The 25831-nt window shown below is 42.4% G+C and overlaps 1 protein-coding gene across 1 annotated transcript in view; it reads right to left on the reverse strand.

Annotated features, from left to right (window-relative positions):
- Positions 1-1356: 1356 nt before the first annotated feature.
- The window catches only part of LOC144930138 (teneurin-4-like), a 132796-nt gene continuing 108321 nt past the window's right edge, over positions 1357-25831 (reverse strand). Inside the window, exons 3-5 of the mRNA XM_078851226.1 lie at positions 21349-21558; positions 2682-2692; positions 1357-1500 (exon numbers count right to left, since the gene is read on the reverse strand). Coding sequence (XP_078707352.1) covers positions 1357-1500; positions 2682-2692; positions 21349-21558 — 365 coding nt within the window. The remainder of the gene's footprint in view (positions 1501-2681; positions 2693-21348; positions 21559-25831) is intronic.

The raw sequence follows: 25831 nt of genomic DNA on the forward strand, positions 1-25831 counted from the left end.
ACTTGGGGTTCTTTTGATTTGCCTTCTGCATTTTCAGTCTTTAGGGAACACCTGAGTTCTGTTTTCAAGCTTTTCCCCATAGTCAAGAGGACTAGAAACTTACTTTCTTTTTTAAACGACAGTCAAAAATTCTCATATAATCACATGACTCCAGGAGTTGGGGCATTAAGAAAAATGCCAAATATCACGAGCTAGGATTTCACTGGATGTATAGAGAAGAAATTGCTATTAATAACTATCACTAATAGTATCTTTCATTAGGGTTATTCAGTTTAATTACAGCTGATCAGAAACAAATAACTTGCTAAAAAACCCACCTAGTCAGCCACAGGGGCAGTGCAACCAATAAGAGGGCAAGGAGGATGAATGCAGGATAAATGGATAGATAGCTAATAACTACAGCCAGATCTTTGGTCCAACTAAGATCCCTTCATGCTATCAGTGCAACTCAAAGAACTTAAGCCTTTCATATATAGACAGCCTCTGAAACGGCACCTATTAAGAGTTCAAATGGTATTAAAGCTTTCAGAATAAATAACAAAACAGAGCAAATCAAAGGACACGTGTAAAAAGGTGACATCAGGCATGAACTTACACCAAAGCCCGATCTAGACACAGGGCCACAATGGACACCTGCTATAACATATTAGTAGTTCGCGTGGATGTTACACGCTACAGAACAAGAGAGAGAGAACGAAGAGGTTAAGAGAAATCATTCTTCCCAAACTCACAATCTGACAGACCACAAAAGCATCAGAAGGAAAGCCAGCCCAGATATCAAACGATCTAGCAACAGTTTCCAAATTGCCCTGATCCTGCATTCCTTCTGCACCCAGAACTCCCATAGAATTCAACTGGATCAGGACCTAAATCTTAGGTGTCCAATTGCTGTTTTACTTAAGAAAGGACTCCCTTATTATTATTTTTTCCATGAGACACTGGAGTTTGTAGATCTGCACAAAAAGAATAATGTTCTCTTGAATGCGATTGCCATGGTGACATCCTAGCATCCCCATCGAGCTTGGTCCTGTGCAGAAATCATGATAATGGCAATTGCTCTTTTTTTAACCTGCTCGAGGGGAAAAAAACCTGCCATATTTTGCAGGAAAGAAAAGAATACATTAAACTACTAAGGACAAGGTTTCCTCTCATGTACAATCCCATTGAAGACAACGGGCATTGGAGAAGTGTAATGGAGGGGGGGAAATTTACCTCTAACCTTTACTCTCCTCCCTGAACAATTTTATTTTCTTTCCTTCACTTCTTAACCTCTTCCATCACCAGTATTAACAGCCATCTTTCTTCCCCTCTGGCGGGAAGAACACACAAACAGTTGCCGTCTTAGTCAAAGCAATGTTATTCTTTGGCTGGCTGGCATGGTTTCCAGCCCACAGAGCGGTCAACTCCTTTGGCTTCCATCCAGAAAGACGAATAAACCACTTTGGCAGTAACTACAGCTTTGTCCAGGCTGTTTCCAACTTGCTTTTTCAATTTATGGCACTTTAATGCCACAGGAAGTGCACTAGGTCAATTTGAAACTCAAATGTATTTGAAACAAAATATGTTTCTATGTTCTTAGATCTCTCCTACTATTATAACCTCTCTTCCCTCCTTTTTTATTTTTTTTTGTAAAAAGAGGTTTATTGGCCAGAAGCTTGGCTTCTGCAAAAAGCTGCATTCCACACTTGTGGGCTATGTTCTACAAATGGACAATGGTAGCAGAAATCACAGATGCTTTTCTTTTCTTTTATTTCCTACCTTCTATTGGGAACATTTTCAATGGAGAGGCATTTTCCTGAAATTAAAAAACTCATAGCTCTGTAGATGTGCAGTTGGCCAGCATAAGGATTTAGACTTGAACAAGGTTCAGGCTGCAAAGCACAGGAAATCTCACAACATAAGACAAACTGTGGTTCAATAAGTGTGGATGCTAGCTGGATAGATTAAAACCCCAGGAATGAACGGTAAGACACCCTCTAGGCTCTATTCTCTGGAAGAATAATACCAGAGGCAGAAATCCACTTTATAAATGTGGGGGTTGAGTTTCTTCTGAAAAGAGAAGCAGATGTGAATGTAAAGCATGGGAAATTGTATTAAGCACTGAGTTTCAGTGTTCAGGTTATTATTTTCTCTTTCCTTTCCTCCCCTCATTTTTCGCTCCATTAAAATTCCACCTCAGAAATCATAGTCAAAATGAATGAACAAACATGCATTGTTCAGTATCAAAATCCATTGGAACTCATGTGGACGCTGACAATGTGGAAGTGGAACTTGAGCTGGGGTAGCCGAACCCCTTGGGCAGTTCAGTGAGGGAATGCCATAATGACAGATTAAGTACATCACTAATCCATGTGTTGTGTTCCTGCTGCACAGGTGTGTTCAGGGATTATCTTTCTGACATGCAAGTCACTTATGCCAATCTTTAAGGATCCTTTCTTTTTCTTTTGGTTCCCCAATCTATCAGAAATAAACTCCCTACAGATATTGTACTGAAAAACTTCTGAGTAAATTCTTACCATAATGCTTGGTACAGTACATCTTCCTCTGGAAGATGATAATTTACCAAACTAGCATACAAACATTCTTGATTCTCAGGACCATCTATAGCCTAGCTACTAATATTAAAACAAAGTAGAGGGAAAAATTTCACATGCTTGAAAGAGACTTCCATAGTTACCTACCTTCCAATAGCCTAAAGAGAACAACAGAAGAATTTTAATGAGTGTCTGAAGGCCATCTCTGAAACCTGTAGATCAACACTATGCTAAACAAAGATGGAGACAGAAAGTAAAATAGCTAGAAGAGAACTCTGATCTATTCTAGGTTATTGGATACACATGTGTTTGGGGACATAGGCTTAAGTTAAGAGGTAAGAAAAATTCGAGGAGTTTCTATTGTATAGTGCAGTGTATTGTATTGTATAGTGTACATGTGTAGTGTAGTGAATATAGAAATTGATTTCCAACAGAGGGGGCGAAGTAGAGATGCATTGGATTTGGGCAACGATTAGAGGACCATGTAGCATTTAATAACCTAAAGGGCTCGAGTCAGTTTTCTGTGTGACATTAACCACTCCCCAATTTAGAGTGTCATAGGAGAATTGTTTGTATTTTACCTCACTATAGACTCGGGGGAAGTTTTGGCATGGACTCACACTGGCATACACACTTAAGAGTTTATAGGGAAGAAATGGAAAAACTGTTCCAGATACAGCTTACAGCCTTTGGCACAATCCTAAATTCTTACTCAGTCCTTATTCCAGTCAAAATCCCATTGAAGTCAGTGCGGTTATGGATGGTCCTAAGAGACTATGAAGTCAATGGGAATACTGTCTGAGAAAGAACTGCAGGATTTGGGCCTATATAAGTACTAGCCAATGTAATTTACTTCATGTAAAGACAAAAAGGACTAGGTTTTCCTCTGCCATGAACATTGGCCAAACCAGACAGTCTCTACGCAAAAGAATAAATGGACACAAATCAGACATCAAGAATTATAACATTCAAAAACCAGTAGGGGAACACTTCAATCTCCCTGGACACTCAATAACAGACTTAAAAGTAGGAATTCTTCAACAAAAAAACTTTGAAAACAGACTCCAACGAGAAACTGCAGAACTGGAATTAATTTGCAAACTGGACACCATCAAATTAGGCCTGAATAAAGACTGGGAGTGGATGGGTCACTACAAAAAGCCATTTTCCCTCTGCTGATACTCACCCCTTCTTGTCAACTGTTGGAAATGGGCCACCTTGATTACACTGGCATCGTTAGCACTACAAAAGTAATCTTCCCTCCCTTGGTATTCACCCCTTCTTGTCAACTGTTCAGAATAGGCCACTTCCACCTTAAATGAATTGGCTCGTTAGCACTGACCCCCAACTTGATAAGGCAACTCCCATTTTTCATGTGCTATGATATATATTCTGCTTACTGTTTTTTTTCACTCCATGCATCTGATGAAGTGGGTTCTAGCCCACGAAAGCTTAGGCCCAATACATTTGTTAGTCTCTAAGGTGCCACACGGATTCCTCGTTATTACAGAGACAATTCATGCAATTGAACTAAGCTCTGAAAGAAACCCCTGCTCCCGTTGAGCCATTTTCAACTGGTGGAATCAGGCTGGGGAAATGGTCAGTTAAAAGCACGATCTGGGCTGATTCCATCAAATGCACTGTGACCCTTCTTTGTTGATACTTAAATCGGTTTTATTGAAGCAACATCTATGTGTCTCTGACTGTTCTGGGAGAGGGAATGGCCTAGTGGTTGGAAATAGGGGACTGGATTTATGGGCAGATAAATTTGATTCTTGATTCTGTCACAGAATGCCTGTGTGACCTAAGGCCTAGTCATCTACATGCTCTGTGCCTCAGTTTCCCCCTTTGTAAAATGGGGATAATACTGATCTGATTCACAGAGGTGTCAAAAGGTTTAATCAATGTCTGCTAATTACTTAGAGATCCTAGAAGGAAAGGAGTAATAGAAATATTACTTTTATTAAAAAGCACTATGTGGAACAAGTTTCTGGAGAGATCTGTTGGTGATATAACAGATCTTACCCAACTTTGTAAAGAACTACATAAGTGCTAAGGACTGCTGATATTTTGACCTGACTGACATGAGAGAGGGAGGGGTGGTCTGGTACCTTGGAGCAAATTTTGGCTGGAAGTGATTACACTTTGCGCCCGTCACTTGTTTCAAGTTTCATTTGTGCAGCGGAAGCATGACTAGTCAATACTGCAAGGATGCCTCTAACTTAGTATACAGTATGCTGATCCTAATGTCGGCTATGAGTTCTCTTACTTGCTACCTCTTTGTATTGATCCTAATAATTTTTTCTTTAAAAAATAGTATAAAATGAACAAAACAATGGAATTCCATGTTGACCCTGACCCTTCATCCTTTTTTGATCCTTCTTTCTCCAAGAACTAACACCACATATGGAACAGTATCATCCTGCACTGACCTGCAATAGTAGAAATGCATAGAAAAACAATGTAATTCAAAGAGCAATAAAAATGATCAGGCAGTACTTTATGAGGAAAGAACAAATGAAGGAAATATGTATAATTTGGATAAGCAACTACCTCGTGGAGTGGGGGCTTGGTAATTTCATACAAGAATTTGCATCCTTCAAACTTTTAGGTGAGATATAGCTTGGATGGTACAAGTAGGAGTAACGAGATAAGTCTTAAAAAATCAGATCAACTGTCATGGAAAATATCTGAGCTATATTAGGCTGTGACACAGGCCTCCAAGGGAAGTGGTAGAAGTCCTATTGTTTAAAACTAGACTTCACAAAACTCTTGCAAAATCTACTATGTGAGAAGCAATCTTGCATTGGTAGGGTGATAAGAGACTCTCTGGTGCTAAGGGAGGAGTTAAGGTCCGAAAATTACATGATCTAGATTTGCCAAGATAAGCAACTCTGTAGCCCACATCACTGTCACAACCCTCACATAGGCATGAATCACAACTAGACTAGATTAATGCAAGAGGCTTAATGCTGAATTTCTTATACAATGCTCAGTGTTCCCTCATGCTGCCACAACACCTCAACCAGATTTGCAGCTATAACTAAATCATCTGATCACACCACTTCTGTGCTGTGCTTCTTTCATTACCATCTAATGTATCAAAATCACTGATGTTGTAGTTGTTAGCTTTACCTATGAAGCACTCCAAGGTCTTGGAGTACTTTATTTATTAGATATCCTATCCACCATCATAGCTGTCATGCTAATGAGACATGTGGTGTTGTTTTTTCTTTTTTTTTGTTTTGTTTAAAGTAATAACTTAATATCATACAAATAAAGAAATTTCAAGTATGAAAAGTGCATTATTGCAATAATACCTTTTTGCAAGTCCAAAAATCTTGGTACAGAATAAAACTGTAAAGTGTAAAAAAGGAGTAAAACAATCAGTGCCATCTATTCATTCAAGACGTCCAACATATTAAAATGTTGCTGTGTGTGTTGCAGAGGCAGATTCACATCTGGAAGCAACGTGCATTTGAAAAGAAGCTATGGGTGTGTTCATTGTTTTGTGTTAATTTATCTTTTCTAGTTTTCTTCACTTCCATGTGCAGGAATTCACAATCTCTATGAATAGTGGTGCCCTACGTCACCCATTCTGTGCTGCTGCCACTTGCATATTTCCAAATTCTTCCTCATCCTCATGTGCATGTGTTGCCACCTTATCTTTTTGAACCCTGCCACAGAACGCAATTCTCCACTTGTGTGGGAGGATCTAAAGCCTAGTTGTTTGGCTGACTGAATGATTTGTAATAATACATATAATGATACAGAGCCTAATATCACAGCAAAACACCCACTGACAGTAATAAGTAACATGCATATTAGGGACACAGGATTATATATAGCACCTATCATCTGATAATTCCACGATGGTTTACAACAGTAATGTAATAAATCTCACATTTCCTGTGAAGTAAGTGGTTGTTATTACAATACATCCATTTTAAAGATGGGGACATTGAAGCAATGAGAAGTTAAGTGATTTCCTCAAGGCTGAATGAGGAATCAGTGGCTGAGGCAGGAATAGATCCCAGGTCTATGGGACACTGGAATGACAAAACAAAGCTCAGAAGAAGCTTTCATCCTTGATATGTAAAGACATCCCTGAGTTATTTGGGGATTTCTTAACTGGAGAGAGCCACATGAAGGACTTCAAGCTGTAGGTTGAGATTAACAGTGTGTCATAATACATATGGCAAATGACAGTGCAAACCACAGAAAATAATAGAAAGGAGGGGAAGATACATCCCCTGAGGCTGGGAAGTTATTGGATGTTTAGTTCTACGGAACAGATAGTTTGGAGGGAAAGCTATTCCTGGCTTCTTCCCTCTTACAAGTCAATCAGTGGCCTACAATAGCTAGCAAATTTCAGTTTATAAATAAAGTTCAAAGGCCTCAGAGTCATTTTAAAATGGAGGCTTCTGCCTTGAAAACAACTAATGGAGGAAGGTATCAAAAGCTTTGAATTCCTTCCCAACTGGAGATCAATTTCACAATAAAAACATGAGGCAGCTGTGAGTGTATAGTCACCAAACTCTTCACACTATTTTACAATACTTTGCCATTTTATAGTGGCTTTTATTTGAAGGTCTCAAAGAGCTTTCTGATGACTCTGCCAGGTGCAGAGAACACTCAACCCAATGGGAGTTGAGAACACATAGCACCTCCCAGGAGGCCCTTAACCCTTTCAGGTCTAGGCTCAGATATGTTAAATAATACAGTAATATTTGGTACTTGTATAGGTACCTTTCACCCAAGAATTTGGAAACATTTACAAAAACAATAATCTAGACTCTTAAGGGCCCTGTGACTGGGAGTAAAGAGACATGGGGGTCTGATTCTCCTCTCATTCTGACTGATGTAAATCAGAGGGAGCTTCAATGATGCTAACTGAGTTACACCGCCATAAAAGGAGTGAGAAGAGAATCAAGCGCATGGATTATCTTTCATTATCTTTGAAAACTCGTGGCGAACGGGGGAAGTCCCAGATGACTGGAAAAAGGCTAATGTAGTGCCAATCTTTAAAAAAGGGAAGAAGGAGGATCCTGGGAACTACAGGCCAGTCAGCCTCACCTCAGTCCCCGGAAAAATCATGGAGCAGGTCCTCAAAGAATCAATCCTGAAGCACTTGCATGAGAGGAAAGTGATCAGGAACAGTCAGCATGGATTCACCAAGGGAAGGTCATGCCTGACTAATCTAATCGCCTTCTATGATGAGATTACTGGTTCTGTGGATGAAGGGAAAGCAGTGGATGTATTGTTTCTTGACTTTAGCAAAGCTTTTGACAAGGTCTCCCACAGTATTCTTGTCAGCAAGTTAAAGAAGTATAGGCTGGATGAAGGCACTATAAGGTGGGTAGAAAGTTGGCTAGATTGTCGGGCTCAATGGGTAGTGATCAATGGCTCCATGTCTAGTTGGCAGCCGGTGTCAAGTGGAGTGCCCCAGGGGTCGGTTCTGGGGCCAGTTTTGTTCAATATCTTCATAAATGATCTGGAGGACGGTGTGGATTGCACTCTCAGCAAATTTGCGGATGATACTAAACTAGGAGGAGTGGTAGATATGCTGGAGGGCAGGGATAGGATACAGAGGGACCTAGACAAATTGGAGGATTGGGCCAAAAGAAATCTGATGAGGTTCAGTAAGGATAAGTGCAGGGTCCTGCACTTAGGACGGAAGAATCCAATGCACCACTACAGACTGGGGACCGAATAGCTAGGCAGCAGTTCTGAGGAAAAGGACCTAAGGGTGACAGTGGATGAGAAGCTGGATATGAGTCAGCAGTATGCCCTTGTTGCCAAGAAGGCCAATGGCATTTTGGGATGTATAAGTAGGGGCATAGCAAGCAGATCGAGGGATGTGATCGTTCCCCTCTATTCGACATTGGTGAGGCCTCATCTGGAGTACTGTGTCCAGTTTTGGGCCCCACACTACAAGAAGGATGTGGAAAAATTGGAGAGAGTCCAGCGAAGGGCAACAAAAATGATTAGGGGTCTGGAACACATGACTTATGAGGAGAGGCTGAGGGAACTGGGATTGTTTAGTCTGCAGAAGAGAAGAATGAGGGGGGATTTGATAGCTGCTTTCAACTACCTGAGAGGTGGTTCCAGAGAGGATGGTTCTAGACTATTCTCAGTGGTAGAAGACGACAGGACAAGGAGTAATGGTCTCAAGTTGCAGTGGGGGAGGTTTAGGTTGGATATTAGGAAAAACTTTTTCACTAGGAGGGTGGTGAAACACTGGACTGCGTTACCTAGGGAGGTGGTAGAATCTCCTTCCTTAGAAGTTTTTAAGGTCAGGCTTGACAAAGCCCTGGCTGGGATGATTTAATTGGGGATTGGTCCTGCTTTGAGCAGGGGGTTGGACTAGATGACCTCCTGAGGTCCCTTCCAATCCTGATATTCCATGATTATGTTCCCAGTCCTGCAACTGACTTTCTATGTTCTCATTGTACAGATGAAGAAACTGAGGTACAGACTGTTTAAGGGAAGTGACTTGCCCAAGGTCACACAGTAAATCTTGTGGCACAGCCAGATATGGATCTCTGATGACTTGTGACTCCCAGTGCTTTGCTCCAACCACTAGAGAACACTGCCTTTTCTTTATTACCCTTCTTCAGCTGTTCAGAGAATGACCTTTCAATCAGATCTATTCTACTTGGAGCCGTGTTTCATGTTAGTCAGGAGTCTCCCAGAAATCTCTTTCTCTGAGCATGACCTGATGTAGGTCAAAACACTGGTGATCCTGTGGTGAGTAGGTAACAAATTGGCCCCATACATTAATATTTCATTTTCTTGAATACCATAGCGATTAATTCAGTCTTTGGAGTGAGATTTTATTGAGCATTTAATTGTTACACGTTCAAAGAAATGAAGCAGTTTTTGAACACAGACATGCATCAAAGCCAAAACACTGCTATTTTTGTTTGTGCTCTGATGTTTTAAGCCATTAAATAGGGGCTGGGTTTTTTTCAATTTTGTAAAAATCTTTTTTTCTCCTGAGATGAGACCCTATACAGCTTGTCAAGTTTCAGCCCACAATGAATTTTTACTGCAGATATAAACCCGTGAAAGCAGGGATTTTTAATGAAAATGCTGACATAACTTTAACTACACCAATGCTGCTGTAATGCTCAGGTTACTAGGAATATTTCTGCTGCCAATTCAGTTTAACAAATCTGAATGCATATAATTTGTTCCAGTTGTGTTTCCTCTGAGTGGGACTCTGTCGTGTACACGTTTCAATCTGGCTTGTGTTAAACAAAAAAAACCCCAAAACACTCCTCTGTAAATTTACTTACACAGAGATATGGTTTTATCACAGCTACAATGCTATAAATCTGCTTTAACTGTTTCACTGTGTTTCTTTACTAGTCTGGATAGATCTCATTTTACTGCTCCCCTACACTGAATGTGACAGTCATAACTTTGTTCTTATTCTATTAGTGATGTTTAGTATCAGCAGGAAAACAACCTTCTGTGCATTCACCATTCAGGTTGTTCACTCTGGACCAAACCCTCTTCTTGTTGACAACACACTGACTTCAGTGGGGTAAGGATTTGACCCTCGCTCCAACAGGGGCCTGATCCAAAGCCTCATGAAATCAACCAAAAGCCTCCCACTGACTTCAGTGGGACTGGATCAGGCCCTAGAGCATATGACTTTAGTGAACTGCCTCTTATTTTTGGCTCATACTTAAGCCAAACAACTGCCAGTTTTAAACAAGTCATCTCATTTTAAGCAGCCACTTAGGGCTCCATGTCCTATAAAAGCTCTGCAGCTCACAAGCTAGCCCTGTCCTAATCATTCTCCATTGGTAGCAGGCGTGGAATGGGAGGAAAAACTCAGCAGGACAGGCTCTATCCCCCCCTCACCCCCTTTGGTAGGGGGACTGGAGAAGGAAAGAGCTCAGGTCTGATCCTCCTCATTCCTGGCAGTTTGCGGCTCTTCTCTTGATTGAAGGAACAATGGTCTTATGGTAAAGACAAAGGGCTGGGAATCAAGAGGCTTTGGTTCTAGTGCAACTTCTTTACTGTGTATCTTTTAGCAAATCCCTCAGGCCCACATTTTCAGATGTGCCCACCAATCTGGGACGCCTTCAGTGAAGTAACTGAGCAATGGCAATGTTCAGTAACACTAGTAATCGAGTCCCAAGTGCCTCAGGTTAGATATACAACAGCTGAAGTACTCAAAATTAGTGACTCTAGTCAAAATATTTTGAATGGGATAGAGCAAAAATACTTTTTTCTACATCAACTTTGTGAGGCAAAAATTGTTTTTTGAAAATTTTCACTAAATTTTTTATCTAATATTTTATTTAAAATGTTTATTGAAATTTTCAAAAAAAATTGCATTTAAATTTTGAAATAAAAGGTCTGGAAACAAAACTGATCATGTGACTAAGCTGACCAAAAATAATTATTAAAATATATTTCTTATTTCAAAAATGGAAAATGATAAATTAACAATTGATCGAAAACATATTTTTCACAATAAATAAAAATTAAAACAGTAAAGAAAATCATTCAAACATTTTTGTAGGGTTTTTTTTTTTTTTAAATGAGCTCTCTTTATGATACTCTAAAAAGTGCTGGGGCTTCCTGTTCCTCACTTTCCCATCTTATAAGGTCATGAATCATGTCTACTTCACAGGGAAGCTGGGAGATTAATTTAAATATACATTTCTAAAGGGCACTGTGATCCTTTGATGTAAGATGCTACATAGGAGCAAAACCTAATTATCATTTACTTTGAATACATGTAATGCAGTGGGAAACACTGGAATATCAGGACATGCTGCCTGTGCACTCACTGTGAGGACAGAGAATGGACTCTACATTTGTGGCTCTTTCTTTGTGTGTGTGTGTGTGTGTATGGAGATGGGGAATCTAGTTTTTACATGAAAGAAGATTTAATATAATGTGGATTTATTATGAATAATTAGATTGCAAAACATAAATTATTACTATTTACATTATTGAAGTCCTCAAAAGTTCTCTCATTCAAATCCCTCAACATTCACTACTTCTGAGAGTCTCGCAAAGTACAATTACGTTTTAAATCCTTCAATTATTCCTTTATTTTGGGTTCCCCCACTGAATACTATTTTCTTTGTAACTATCTTTTAAGCCAACAACTCTGTAAACATTTAAGCACATGGTTAAAAAGATGGATGTTTGACTTCAACGGGACACGCTTATTAAATTTAAGCACACCTGTATCTGCAAGTTCAGAGACACAAGGCCTGATTCAAAACAGACTGAAGTCAATAAGAGTCTTTCAGTTGTCTTCAGTGGGCTTTGGATCAGGTGCTAAGATTAGACATTCTGTGGCGCAGGGACTGTCTGTATATCATTAGTACAGCACCAAACACACCTTCATAAATCTAAACATATCATGAAAAATAATGATAATAATCACAGATGCATCTGAAGCTGTGATCTCCTTGGAGCAGAGAATCTGCCGTATTTCTGTTTGGAAAGTGCCTTACACATCTTGGGTGCTAAAAGAAACAAATAATAAATAAATAATATAATAATGATAATAACAGACTTTTCTATCTTTAACTAATATGCTCCTCAGGAAGAGTTCCTCAGCTGGCATAAATTGGCACAGCTCCACTGACTTCAATAAAGCAACACCACTTTGCGCCAGATGAGGATCTAAGAAGCCATGAGTGAGGCTGAAATGAATTACCCCTTTAGCTCGCACGTGTGAGGGACCTGGGTGACCACTTGTGGCTGGCTAGCTGTTGCAGGGGCTAAGGAGATATGTTTGAGGGAGTGGGGGAGAGGGACTGGGGAGGTAAATTAGAGATGGAAACAAGTTTTCTGATCTTTAGCACCTCAGTGATAAACACTGCAGATAAATACACTCTATGGCCTTGTCTACATTGGCAAGTTCCTGCGCAGTAAAGCAGCTTTCTGCGGTGTAACTCCTGAGGTGTACACACTGCCAAGCCACCTAGTGCGCAGAAACTGCGCAGTTGCAGCGCTGTAAAAAACCCACCCCGATGAGAGGCATACAGTTTTCTGCATCAGGGCTGCAGCGCCATGGTGCCAGAGTAGCCACCCTGGTCGATTACAATGCTGTGATTGGCTTCCAGGAGGTGTCCCACAATGCCTGTTCTCACCTCTCTGGTCATCGGCTGGAACACTACTGCCCTGCCCTCAGGTGACCAACCATGAGCCCCACCCCTTAAATTCCTTGGGAATTTTGAAAGTCCCCTTCCTGTTTGCTCAGTGATGCGTGCAGTGGTCTCAGCGCATCTTTCCAGGTGGCCAGGCTTGCTCCACGCACCAGGCAATCCCCCGCTTAGAGCAATGCCGAGCTGCTGGACCGCATCAGCATTTGGGGACAGGAGGCTGTCCAGTACCAGCTGCGCTCTAGCCACAGGAATTATGATACCTACGGACAGATTTCACGATGCATGACAGAAAGGGGCTGTGACCGGGACACATTGCAGTGCAGGGTCAAAGTGAAGGAGCTGTGGAACACCTACCACAAGGCACGGGAGGCAAACCGCCGCTCCGGTGCTGCTCCCACGAGCTGCTGGTTCTACAAAGAGCTGGACGTGATACTCGGTGGCAACACCACCTCCATTGCAAAGGCCACTGTGGATACTTTGGTGGCTTGTGTGCCAGTCGAGAGTGGACCGAGCCAGGAGCAGGAAATCTTGGATGAGGACGTGGTGGGGGAGGGGGACCCAGAGGCAGAGGACAACTCGAAGGTCAGAGATGCATGCAGCCAGGAGCTCTTCTCTACCCTGGAGGAGGCTAGCCAGTCACAGCTGTCGGAGCTTGGAGAAGTGCAAACAGGAGAGGAGGCCCCTGGTAAGTGGCTTTGATTCTGGGAATCGCTGAAGTGAGTTGTTGGGGGCAGAAGGGTTGCAGAAAGCAGGCTTGTGTCTGTATTATGCAAGTACCACCGCATGCTTAGTCTGAACAGTGGAACACCGTGTTGATTGACTCCCTCACTTCTCGGGAATCTGCCTCAGAGATCTCCATGAAACTCTGATGGAGATACTGGGCAATCCACTGCCGCAGGTTCTTTGGCAGAGCTGTTTTGTTTCTTGCCCCATTAAGGGTAACTTTCCCATGCCACTCTGCCATCACTGGGGGTGATGGGGGGGCCATTGCTGCACACAGGTGAGCCTCATAAGGTCCAGGGCGGAAGCTCCAGTCTCGGAAAAGACCCTCCTTTGATTCCCAGCTCATCCTCAGCAGCAAGGTGTCTTCCATAATGAATACAGCCTGTGAAAAATGTGGGGACACTAATGATTATAAGGCCCCGCTACAGTGCTGGGTCTCCCCAAGAGCTACGTGCCCAGTGTACAGTATGGTCCTGGAACACTGATTTGCCCTGCCCCTGCAGTAACTCACCATTTTGGGGGTCTTGTGGCTTATGTGTGCTTGGCTGGGGTCAGCCAGTTAGTGACAGGTATGTGAATAGTGGCTGTGTTTTAAATCACTGAATCAGTGGTCTGTGTGTTGCAAACAACACTGCTTCGTAAAATGTTTCATTTTGGCTTCAGAGATATGACCTTGGGATCCCAGCCTCCCTCTTTGTTATTGCCGGCTGAACAGGTGCGCAGAATTAGAAAGCAGCCATGAAGAACTAAAGAGGACTTCCTGCGTGATGTCATGATAAACTCCATGGCCGAAAAACAAGAATTGAAGGAGTGGCAGGACAGAGAGAAAAGGGACCAAAAGGAGAATACGGTGCACCAGAACGAAGTCACGGAGTGGCTCTTAAATGTTATTGAGTGCCAAGCGGACAGGCTCCAGGCATTACTAGCACTGCAAACTGAACAGCTCTGTGCCCACCCTCACCTGCAGCTGCTGTCACAAAACTCTTTCCCATGCGCTCTCCAGACACCACCAACACGCTCTTATCAACCTCCTGGCTCCAGACTGTACCCGCTGCATTCCACTCCTCCCCCGTCACAGTCCAGCATTGCAGACGCTCAGTACCCACCGCACGCAACACCCATCGCTCTGCAGCTTAGCCCTGCTGAACTACAGTACCAACTGCACTGTACTCCAGAGGACAAGGCTGCATATGATACCTGGACATACACAAATCTTTAACCATCCCGGGACCCCACCTCCTCCTGGGACCCTCCCTTCCCCCATCCCCCACAGTGCTGATGGTTTTTTTTGTTTGCCTCTCGCCTTCGGTTGTTGTTTTTTAATAAAAGAATTGTTTTGGTCTGAAAGCAATCTTTATTCCATTAACTGAAAGCAAACCGAGCCCTGCAAAGCAACAGGCAATTTTCTTAAACCTTCACAGTGCATCATCTGCACCAATCACAATCACCTCCTAGCATTAAAAGCACTGCACTCCCGAGCATAGCAACAAATATTAGTGGATTTCAGCTTCAAATTTCTGCCTCAAGGCATCCCTGATCCTTATGACCCCGCGCTGCGCCCCTCTAATAGCCCTGGTCTCTGGCTGTTCAAATTCAGCCTCCAGACGCTGAGCCTCAGCGATCCAGCTCTGAGTGAAGCTTTCACCCTTCCCTTCACAAATATTATGAAGCATACAGCATGCGGCTATAAGCATAGAAATACTATCACTGACCAGGTCCAGCCTTCCATATAGGCAGCGCCAGCGGGCCTTTAAATGGTCAAAAGCGCAGTCAACAGTCATTCTGCACTTGCTCAGCCTGTTGTTGAACCACTCCTTGCTGCTGTCAAGGTTCCCTGTTTATGGCTTCATAAGCCATGGCATTAAGGGGTAGGCAGGGTCTCCCAGGATGACAATGGGCATTTTGACTTCCCGTACGGTGATCTTCTGGTCTGGAAAGAAAGTCCCTGCTTGCAGCTTCCTGAACAAGTCAGTGTTCCGAAAGATGCATGCATCATGCACCCTTCCAGACCAGCCTGAAAAGCCCATGGTGATCCACAAGCATCTGGAGAACCATAGAGAAATACCCCTTCTGATTAATGTACTAGGTGGCTCGGTCTCTGGTGCCAGAATTGGAATATGCATGCCATCTATCGCCCCTCCGCAGTTAGGGAAGCCCATTTGTGCAAAGCCATCCACAATGTCACGCACGTTGCCCAGAGTCACGGTCTTTTGAAGCAGGATACGATTAATGGCCCTTCACACTTCCATCAACACACGTCCGACAGTCAACTTTCCAATTCTGAACTGGTTAGTGACCAATCGGTAGCACTCTGGAGTAGCCAGCTTCCACAGTGCAATCGCCACATGCTTCTTCAATGACAGGGCAGCTCTCATTCTCGTGTCCTTGTGCCACAGGGCTGGGGCGAGCTCATCACACAATCCCATGAAGGTGGCTTTCCTCATCCGAAAGTTCTGGATCCACTGCTCATCATCCCAGACATGCATGACAATGTGATCCCACGACTTAATCCTTGTTTCCTGAGCCCAAAAGCGGCGTTCCACTGTGGTCAGCATCTCTGTGAATGCCACAAGCAATCTCATGTTGTAGCTACATCGTGTTGTGTTGCATCCGATGAAGTGAGCTGTAGCTCACGAAAGCTTATGCTCAAATAAATTGGTTAGTCTCTAAGGTGCCACAAGTACTCCTTTTCTTTTTGCAAATACAGACTAACACGGCTGTCACTCTGAAACCTGTCGTTGTAGCTACTGAGTGTGGCAAGATCAATGTCGAACTCCTCTTGCCTTTGTAGTTTAAGGAATAACTCCATTGCCACTCATGACGTGTTAGAGCCAGCAGCATACTAGTCAGCAGTGCGGGTTCCATTCCTGCAGACCGAAGAGGCAGAGCACGCAGTACACAAACTGTTGAAAGATGGCGCCAAATGCGAACAGAAGCACAGGGATTTCTGGGATGCAAAGCAATGCATCACGGGGCACTGGGACAGGAACCAGGATGCCCTGTGACCCCTTCTGCCTTCCCACAATTCTTAGCAGCAGAAGAGGAAGAGCTGCTCTGTGGGATAGCTGCCCAGAGTGCACCTCTCTGAATACCGCTGCAAGTGCCGCAAGTGTGAACACGCTGTTGCACAGACAGCTGACAGTGTGAACACACAACAGCGGTTTCCCCTCAGCGGCACTGTAACAGCTGGCAATGTAACTCTGCCAGTGTAGACAGGAAAGACAAGAGGCTTGGAGGGATGGGAAAACAAAGCCTTGTGGCAACATGTGAAGCCACTCCGGTCTCTATTCCCACAGTTCAAAGTGACCAAAGGGTAGGCTTTAGGAAAGTGTTAACACTGTGAAGTGACCCAGCACCTAGCTTAGACAGAAGAATTGGAAAGGGGGAGCAAATTAATCCTAAGTAAAACTGGGGGACCTACAGGAACTGAGCCAGCTGGTGACGGGAAGAGCATTGGTGTTCTTGTAACTTTCTAAAGAGAAAGAACATTTTTGCCATTGATTTGAAGGAGGGGAGCTTGTAGGGCCTGATCCAGATCCCACTGAAGTCAATGGAAAGAGTCCCACTGATTTCAGTTGTAGCTGCCCCAGCCCCTCAGTCTCTGACCCTAAAAGACTAACACATATACTTAACATTACGCTGTGAACAGTCTCATTGACTTCAGTGATTGCAAAACCTTGCTGAGGCAGGGACTATGTTGTCTATGTCTTGCACAGCACTGAATGCGCTGTTGGCATTAAAGGTATAACAACATTGTGCCAGAGCGAATCCTACCCTTAGCTTTTCTAGGACCGTTCTAGGACTCTTCTACATTCACCTTGGGTGACACAGGCAGACGGTGTAATGTTGCTATTTGTGAAGTAATGTCCTCACGGACAGCAAATGAAACAAGACTGGTGCAAAGGAGTGGGCAGCAAGGACAAGCAGCATTGCAAACAGTCATGTATTAAAGGATTAATATTCAGGAAGAATTCAAAAAGACATTTGGTTCCAAATTTTCAAACATGGCCTCTAAGGCCCTGATCCTGTAAATTATTGCAACAGATGGACTTCTGAGCCTTCACAGTGCCCCAATGACTTCATTGGGGTGGGGGGGCTCTCTACAGGCACACAGACCCATGTGGGGTACCTTTCAGGATCGGGGCCTAGTTCTGGATAACATCTTTAGACCTCTGCCATTCCCATTGACTTCCACTGGAGTTGTATGTGCTCTGTCCCATGATCCCTAAAGCTTAGCACCCAGGCAGTGAGAGGCTCAAAATCAGAGGTGACTTTAAAAAATGTGAGCCTCCATCTTAGTTCCTGAACAGATGTAGCAGGTTATGCAGATGTTTTTTTTCTCTTGTATCTTCATCTATCCTTCCTATCTGCCTATGCTGCTTTGTATACCTCATAAAAACAAAAAACCTAAAGATATCTAAAGATGTCCAGTGGTTAGGGAATTGGAAGACTCAGGTTTAATTCCCTGCTCTGCAACAGACTTCCTGTGTGACTTCCTGGGCAAGTCACTTAGATCCAAATTTTTAAAGCTATTTAGGCATTGCTGCACTCAGCATTGTAATGTCTAACTGATTTAGGAGCCTATTTCTCATGAGATCCAGGCTCCTAAATCAGTTAGGTATTGCAATGCCGAGCACAGCAAACCCTAAATAATGTTAAAAATCTGGGCCTTAGTGTCTCTGTACCTCAGTTCCCATTATATGTAAAGTAAGGATAACAGCATTTCCCCACCTCAAAGTGGTGTTGTGAAGATAAACAGATTAAAGATTGCAAGGGCCTCAGATACTATAGTTATGGGGGCCATATAAGTACCACAGATAGACAGATTTCTGACTATGGCATCTCATAATGTTCCTCTTTGCTTGTTAGGCAGCATGTCGGTGTAGTTGATTTTTCTTAAGATTGTCTTAAAGGTGAGAAACTTTGAAAACTAACTGGTGATTCTGGATGCCCAATTAGAGATACCTTAAAGGGGCCTGATTTTCAGAAAGTGCTGACCACCCAACACTATCCAAAAATCAGGACTTCTTATGGTCTCTCAAGTTGGGCACCCAAAAATTGAGGCACCCAAAATCACCAGTCACTTTGAAAAATATGGCTTAAAAGATATCCTTAAAAAGGAATCTGGGAGTTCACATAAATAAGAAGCAAAGTGAAAAGTGATTTTGAAAATTCCTTCTGTTATTAAAATTTCTATTAATAACAGAGATACGGGGTTACTCTTTGATTTTAATTAGAAAAGATGGGTTTGCAATTTATGGAGCACAAAAATAAAATGTTGAAGAAAGAAAATCTGTGGGTCTTTACCTACTACTTTAGTTCTTCAATATTAAATTGAAATTTTAGTTGAACATTTTCACAAAAATACTACTACATTAGTACCTTTTTCGATGGAGTGGAACTCAGATAAAGAATAGTCTAATGTATCCCCAAAAATACCTTTTGTTCCATGTGCATTATATTTGCAATTTACATGGGGATTTGGAACAGCAGCTCCATGGGTGTTACTTACTTTGGATGGACTCCTCTAAAGCTGAGTTTACACAGCTGTGGAAAGAAAACCTAGCAGGGATCAATTAAAAAGTGCAACACAAATCCTTAGCCAGGCATTCTCAGGCAGTCCTGCTGTTGAGACAGCCACTATACACAGAGAATGAGTGCTCTAACTATATTAAACTTAGTCCTAACCAAAATAAGCTTTTACTAATTTTCCCCATTTAGGGGACATAAAGAGCTGCCTTTGTCATTTAAAGTCTATGCTGACTAAGCCTCATAGAAACAGAACTTTAAGGAACCAAGGCAATTAAATCAATTTTGAGGGGTCAGAAGAGCCTTAGCATTTTAGACATGATGGACTTGTATGGTCTGTGCTTCTCATTCAGGTGAACTCCCAGATTATGGGCTGATAGGATGCATAATAAGTCAATGAGGCTTTCAAAGGTCACCTTTGTTTTTTGCTGATAGCAGAGTGAGGGTGACATTGTAGCAGGTCACAAATGTGCTGGATTTACCTGCACCTCTCATTACTGAACAACCCGAGTCACCAAGCAAATGAGACCCCAGACACACTGTCTCTGTGTGGGACATATTTATTACCAACCTGCAGAATTTTACACACAAAGAAGGCCCTGGGGAATGTAAAGCCTTGACAAACTGATGCAAGGAGAAGAGTATAAATAAGCAGACAGCTGAAGAGCCTAAAGTCTCACTAACTCACCAGCACATCAATAATACAATAATGTCATCAACTCACTGTAGACTCTGAACAATGCTTTTTCTGTTGTTCAGTTAATTAGTAAAAGAAGAGATTAAGGGGTTTAATCTCTCTCTCTCTCTCTCTACCTGGAGGGGGTGTCGAGACAGATAGATGGACAGATAGATAGACTATGCTCATATAAGAATTACTGAGGATGTTAGATTGGGCAGCTTTTGTCTCCAACCAGCACTGTGTTACTGTGAACACTAAAGGGTCATCTACACCACTGCAAGCTTGACTATACTAGTGATTGAAGGGAGGTAGGAGGATATGAATTTTAAACAGTTTCCTGAATGAATGCACCACTGTATTTTCCCCCTGTTCTCCTTATGATAACAATTCATGAAAGATAACCTTCTCCACTGAAAAGCCCTGAAGTTTTTACCATAGCAAATGCAAGAAAGAGAAGAAAAAGGAAAGTGAGGAGGGGAGGAATTAATTCAGTGTCAAACTTTTTTCCCTTTCCATACTAGGAAACCTTCTTAAAACCTCAACAGAAATGGGGCTAAGCTGTTACCAGATGCTGTAAACCTCTCTCACTTTTTTTTTTTTTTTTGGTAGATGTCTGTGAATGGCTTCACCCCCATAAATCAGACCTTCCTGCAATTATCATTCTGGCTGGATAGCAGTGGGCTGACTGGCCCTTGTTGTTTCACTGCTGATATCTGCACTACATCAGGTTACACTGTCCTTGATGAATTTAACATTGCTGTATCAATTAGCTTTGTCTCCCTTTTTACAAGTCATTGTCTTTAGGATGCGAAGTTGTAAAGCAAATCATTTTATTTCCTTTGCATTCCTTTACATCCTCATTCTTTTAGTGGGATCCCTTTCCTGGGTGACTCCCACTAAGGTAAGTGGGAGTTGGAAGCCTTCAGTACCTAGTAGGATAGAGACCTGTTGCTGCTTTTGTATTTTGCCTTTAGGAAATTTATCAAGGCTACCTGCAGAAATTTGGATCCATAACCTATTTCTGGCCTGTGCGTGTGAAGGTAACATGCTGATGTCACTTGTCACAACTCATATTTGGGTTAAAACATGCAGGCTGAGGCTTTAGAAATTAGTTTTTAAATCTGTATTCTCATAATGAAGCCACTAAGACTGTCTCGCATCTGTACCAGTCTGAGAGTGGAAGTCCCAGTGAAACCATAAAAGCAGACCCAGTGAAAAGTTTCTCATAGTCTTGAAGTCCTCCAGGACACAATCCCCTGGCCTGTTTACAATTCAATCAAAGTAAACATTTCACAAAGCCTGAATTCCATCTGATCTCCGAACTGGTCATTTGAAAGGAAATGTTCCTGACATTGACACACAAAATTTACTCAGAAAGTTTTACAGACCCGCAGCGAAAACACTAACGTGAAGTTGTGTGACATTTCAGCCGAGCTACTGCCTCAGCAGTAATCAGCGTTTCAGAGCTGGGCTCAGGTGCTGTCTCAAGTTAGGTGATTTGTTCCAACCAACACAGCAATGCTTCGTTCAGCAGAGATACAGGGACACAATCCACAGGAAACACAAGGAGTTTAAAACAACGCACACAGTGACTGTAAAACTGAAGCAGAATGTCATCAAACACAGGGTGAATTACTATTCAAAGTCCAGGAGGCAACCCAAACCTGCATCCTACAGGCCCCCACACAACTTGTAAGACAAGCAAGCAGTAAAGTAGGTAGAGAGAATAACTCACCATTGGCAGGTACACAGAGGTTTCCAGAGCCACTTTTAACTAAGAATGAATTAGGGACAAACTCTTCCTCAGAGTCAGAGTCCTGGGTTGGCTGGGCCACACCATTGCCTAGCAACCTTCTCTGGCTCTCATTGGCTGCAGGGGGAGGGGGAGGGGAGGGGGACTGCTCAATAGGGGTTGATGAAGCAGATGAACAATGCAAAGGAGGACCTGTGAACCACAAACACAAACACAGACAGAAAAATAAAAATTTATAAGGCACACAAGGAAAATCAACAGAAAACATGCACAGTGGGGGAGGGGGGGACTTTCAAAAACAGGACATACTGCACATATTTATTAACATATGCACTGTGTGTGAATTTACACACTGCATATGCATGTCTATATATTTATGTATATATATAGACACACAAATACATACACTTAAATATGAATATGTTGTACAGTGTGCTTCTTATAAATCCTGCCATTTCCAATCTAATGTAGAACGTGGGTCTCTAACGAAATGTACACTATCAAGAAATTTAAACACCAAATTTAGGCTTTTTTTACTTTTTACTAAATTTATCACTAGATATGCTTTTGTGATTTCTTAACAATTATTCAGAACCATTCTTGGTTTGGATTTAATCATTCCCCTGTACTGTTTATAACCCAAAGAGCCCTTACTCACATGAGAAAACGGGGGCAGGAAAGACTCAAGCTGCAGTGACGTGCTACTGCATGTCAGCACGCCAATGAAACTGACTAGCAACAGGCTAGAATAAAAGTAAATCCAGACAGTATAATTTCATGAAGTCAAGAGAGAGGCAGTATAATAAGTAGTATTTATATAGGGCCACTCCTGACTCAGGAAAAGCTCCTATTCACATCAAAAGAAGTTAGATTGGGCCCAAAGTGAGTATTTAGGCCCCAGTTCTGCAAACACACTGCAAAGAGTTTGCAGGATCTGGATCTTAATACTTAATGGATAATACAAATATTTCATACAAATTTTCAAACAAAACTGTCAAATCAAAAATCCCAAGTGACTAAAAGAAAGACTGTTATATTTATTCAAGCCTGATGTCTGAATATGTGCAGTACATCACTAAAAACAGAGGGAATATAAAAACAGACATATAATAAGTTAAAATACAGGACAATGCATTTAACAATGAATTTTTTCCTTGAAACGCTTCATATGAAAGTCATAATGATAAATCTGTCACATTTTCCAAATAGTAAAAAATCATCATAAAAATGGCCCTACTGGGTCAGATCAAGAGTCCATCTAACCCACTATCCTGTCTTCTGACAGTGGCCAGTGCAAGGTGCCCCAGAGGGAATGAACAGAACAGGTAATCATCAAGTGATCCATCCCCTATTGCTCATTCCCAGCTTCTGGCAAACAGAGAAATCGATCATGAGAAATCCATCAAAATTACTCAAGTCCTGAAAAATCAGCATGAAAACTCTGTCAAACTTTCTTAAAAAAATGTTTTTAAAAAGCTTTACTTGACCATAACAAAAACACATGCCACATCATGGTTGCACAGTTTTTCTTAGTAAACATAATGTTGTTTGCAGTGGTGTTGTAGCTGTATTGAGAGGATATTAGAGAGACAAGGTAGGGGAGGTAATATCTTTTACTGGACCAACTTCTGTTGGTGAAAGAGACCAGCTTTTGAGCTACTCAGAGCTCTGCTTAGGTCTGAGAAAGGTACTCAGAGTGTCACAGCTAAATACAAGGTGAAACAGATTGTTTAGCATAAGTAAAAAAAACAGGAGTACTTGTGGCATCTTCAGTAGTTAACATATTCTAAAGGACCTTTCAATATGAAGTGACCTTTTAACACCCCTGCAGTCACAGGACCACACACGGGGGCGTTAATGGGTTACAGATTGTTGTAATACGCCATAAATCCATGATTTTTAGTGAATAGCAAAGTTATGAATTTAAGATCCCAGGCTCATCTTTTGAAACTGCTGTGCAGGTTTCCTTTGAGGACAAGGACTGGGAAGTCAGATATGGAGTGATCCTTTTGTGGAAGTGTTCGCCGATGGGTGATATGATATTCTTGTCTTTTACCCTTTTTCTGTTTGAGTTCATCCGAGAGTATAATGATTCTCTGGTCTCACCCGGGTAACACCAATATGCCTCAAAGTCTCCTCGCTGTGCCTAGGTCAGGCAGCACACGTTGCACATACCATCATACATTTTATCTAGAGCCCAATAAGACTGACCAGTAGGCATAATGATCTGAAAAGAAGTCCTAAATTCAAAATGTCTACATTTTTGTCAGTTTATGTCAGATGGTTAATGTTATATATATACACATACATATAACTTTATACTATACACACTCACACACAATATACTGTAGTTCATTAGATTTTATTTTCTCTGATACTGACATATTGGTTAGTGAAAAGAAAAACGTGGGGAAACCCCGCCCCCCCCATTGACAACACTGATTTTAATCGTCTGCCGCCTTACTGCTTACACACTAAACTTTCCACAGACTTCAGTGGGAGTTACACGTGCCTTAAGCGGTACATGATCAGACCTTTAATACGAAAGATTCGACTGAAATCATGCAGCAATTTGCAGGTCACTGGCATGTATTGCTGTGTGTCCTGGAAAACCCCATCTTATGCATATGGATGCAACAGAGGATTCTACAAGCTACACGATGAAGATGTGTACCAGTCATTTACACTCACAGCTGTATGACTTGTTATACAGGGCATATAAACACTTTATATTACACGTATCAACAATTATTATGTATATGAATCAAACATAATCTGACAGCCTCATCAAAAAGAATTATCTACATTTTCATGGATGGATAAAAAGCCAAAAAATAAAATTTGATCAGTAATACAAATAAATAAATAAATAATCTAATAAAATTAAAGCAAGAAGGAAATCCAAGATATAGGGGTAAATCCTGCCCACTTTCTCACCCAAGTAATCCCATTAAAGCCAATGGGATTACGTGCCTGAGTAAAGCAAGCAGGATTTGGCCCATATGCTTTCATTCTGGCTGCCAGAGCAAAATTTCTAATTGATTGGTACAAAATGAATCCGCAGCAACACTGGGTTGCTATGGAACCTGAGCATGTAGGCCAAGTCTGTCTGCAACATGTGCTATTTCTCCCTCAAAAAATGATAAAACAGAAGGACTAGATAACCATTCATTATGCACATTCTTGCAATTTGGAAACTAACAGAAAAATAAAACCATATTCCAACTATGGGCCCCTTGGCACCAATTTATAACAATCCCATATATCCTCTTATATTGAATAGTCAAATTATGCTCTTTGGATTTGAGGCAGGAATAATGTAATTTGAATAGATATGTTTGAATGGTATGTTACTTTCTCTGGGTCAGAGAGAGCTAGCTAACTTATTGTTACCAATGTGCCAATATTTCCGATTAAGACATTTTTGGAACAATCAGGGAAAGATATGCTAAGACCTCTAGCAGACCTGGAGATGTTATTAAGAAACACAAACTTTGGAAATGGATTAACAGAAATGTTCTATTTCCCTACTTAACTAAAAAACCCCGCAAAATGTATACACCCGCTTTATCACTAGGAGAAAAACAGCCCAAAATAGACACAACATAGTTTGAGGAAAAGATAAAACAAATAATAAGCAATACTTCAGTTTACACTATACATTTGGCCATAATCCTGCAAAACATGGTGCAAGAGTCTCCTAAGAGCAGGGTGACCAGATGTCCTCTTTTTAAAGGGACGGTCCCATATTTAAGCCCTCCTGCAGGTGTCCCGACTTTTTCTTTAAAACAGACAAATTGTCCCATATTTTCTGTCTTCCCCTCATCAGTACTGGCAGGTCCTGCTGCAGCCAAATCCCTGCTCACCAGCCTACCAACGGTGGGTGGGTGGGGAAGTTTCCAGTGGCCGACTATGGGGATGGGTGTGCAAGGCTGGTGGTGGTGCAAAGATGCAGCACGTAGGGCCGGCTGGCCGGTCCCCCTGCTGGTCCATCAGCGCAGACCCCGCTGTGTGCTGGCTCTCGGCCAGCAAGGTGTCCCCGCCCCCCGGTCCCATTTCCGGACAGTGCTGTCTGCGCACTGCGAGCTGCGATGGCCGGTGAGTGTGGGCAGGTGCCAGGCGGCAGCCGGTTACATGTCGTCTCTGCTACCACCCATCGGCCCTTTATGTGCTCCCCCTCTCGCTGTCCTCTCCCTGCTTTGCCCTCGGCGGGGCGCATCCTGCTCCCAGCGCTGTGCGGAGAACCAGCCCCTGGTCGGAGCGCTCAGCTCACCAACAGCCTGGCCGGCAGGCTCCTTCCTTCCCCCGCTGCCTCTGGCTGGGCTGGTGCCCTGGGAAAGCTGAAGACCCTCTGGCTGAGGCAATGGCCAGGAGGAGCCAAACCCTGCATGTGCCAAGACCTGCACAGTGCTAGCATGGGGAAGCCTCTCCACCCCTCAGTTAAGCTCCGGAGTGGTGTTGAGGG

The sequence above is a fragment of the Lepidochelys kempii genome, chromosome 1 (assembly GCF_965140285.1).
Source record: "Lepidochelys kempii isolate rLepKem1 chromosome 1, rLepKem1.hap1, whole genome shotgun sequence".
NCBI classification, from domain to species: domain Eukaryota; kingdom Metazoa; phylum Chordata; order Testudines; family Cheloniidae; genus Lepidochelys; species Lepidochelys kempii.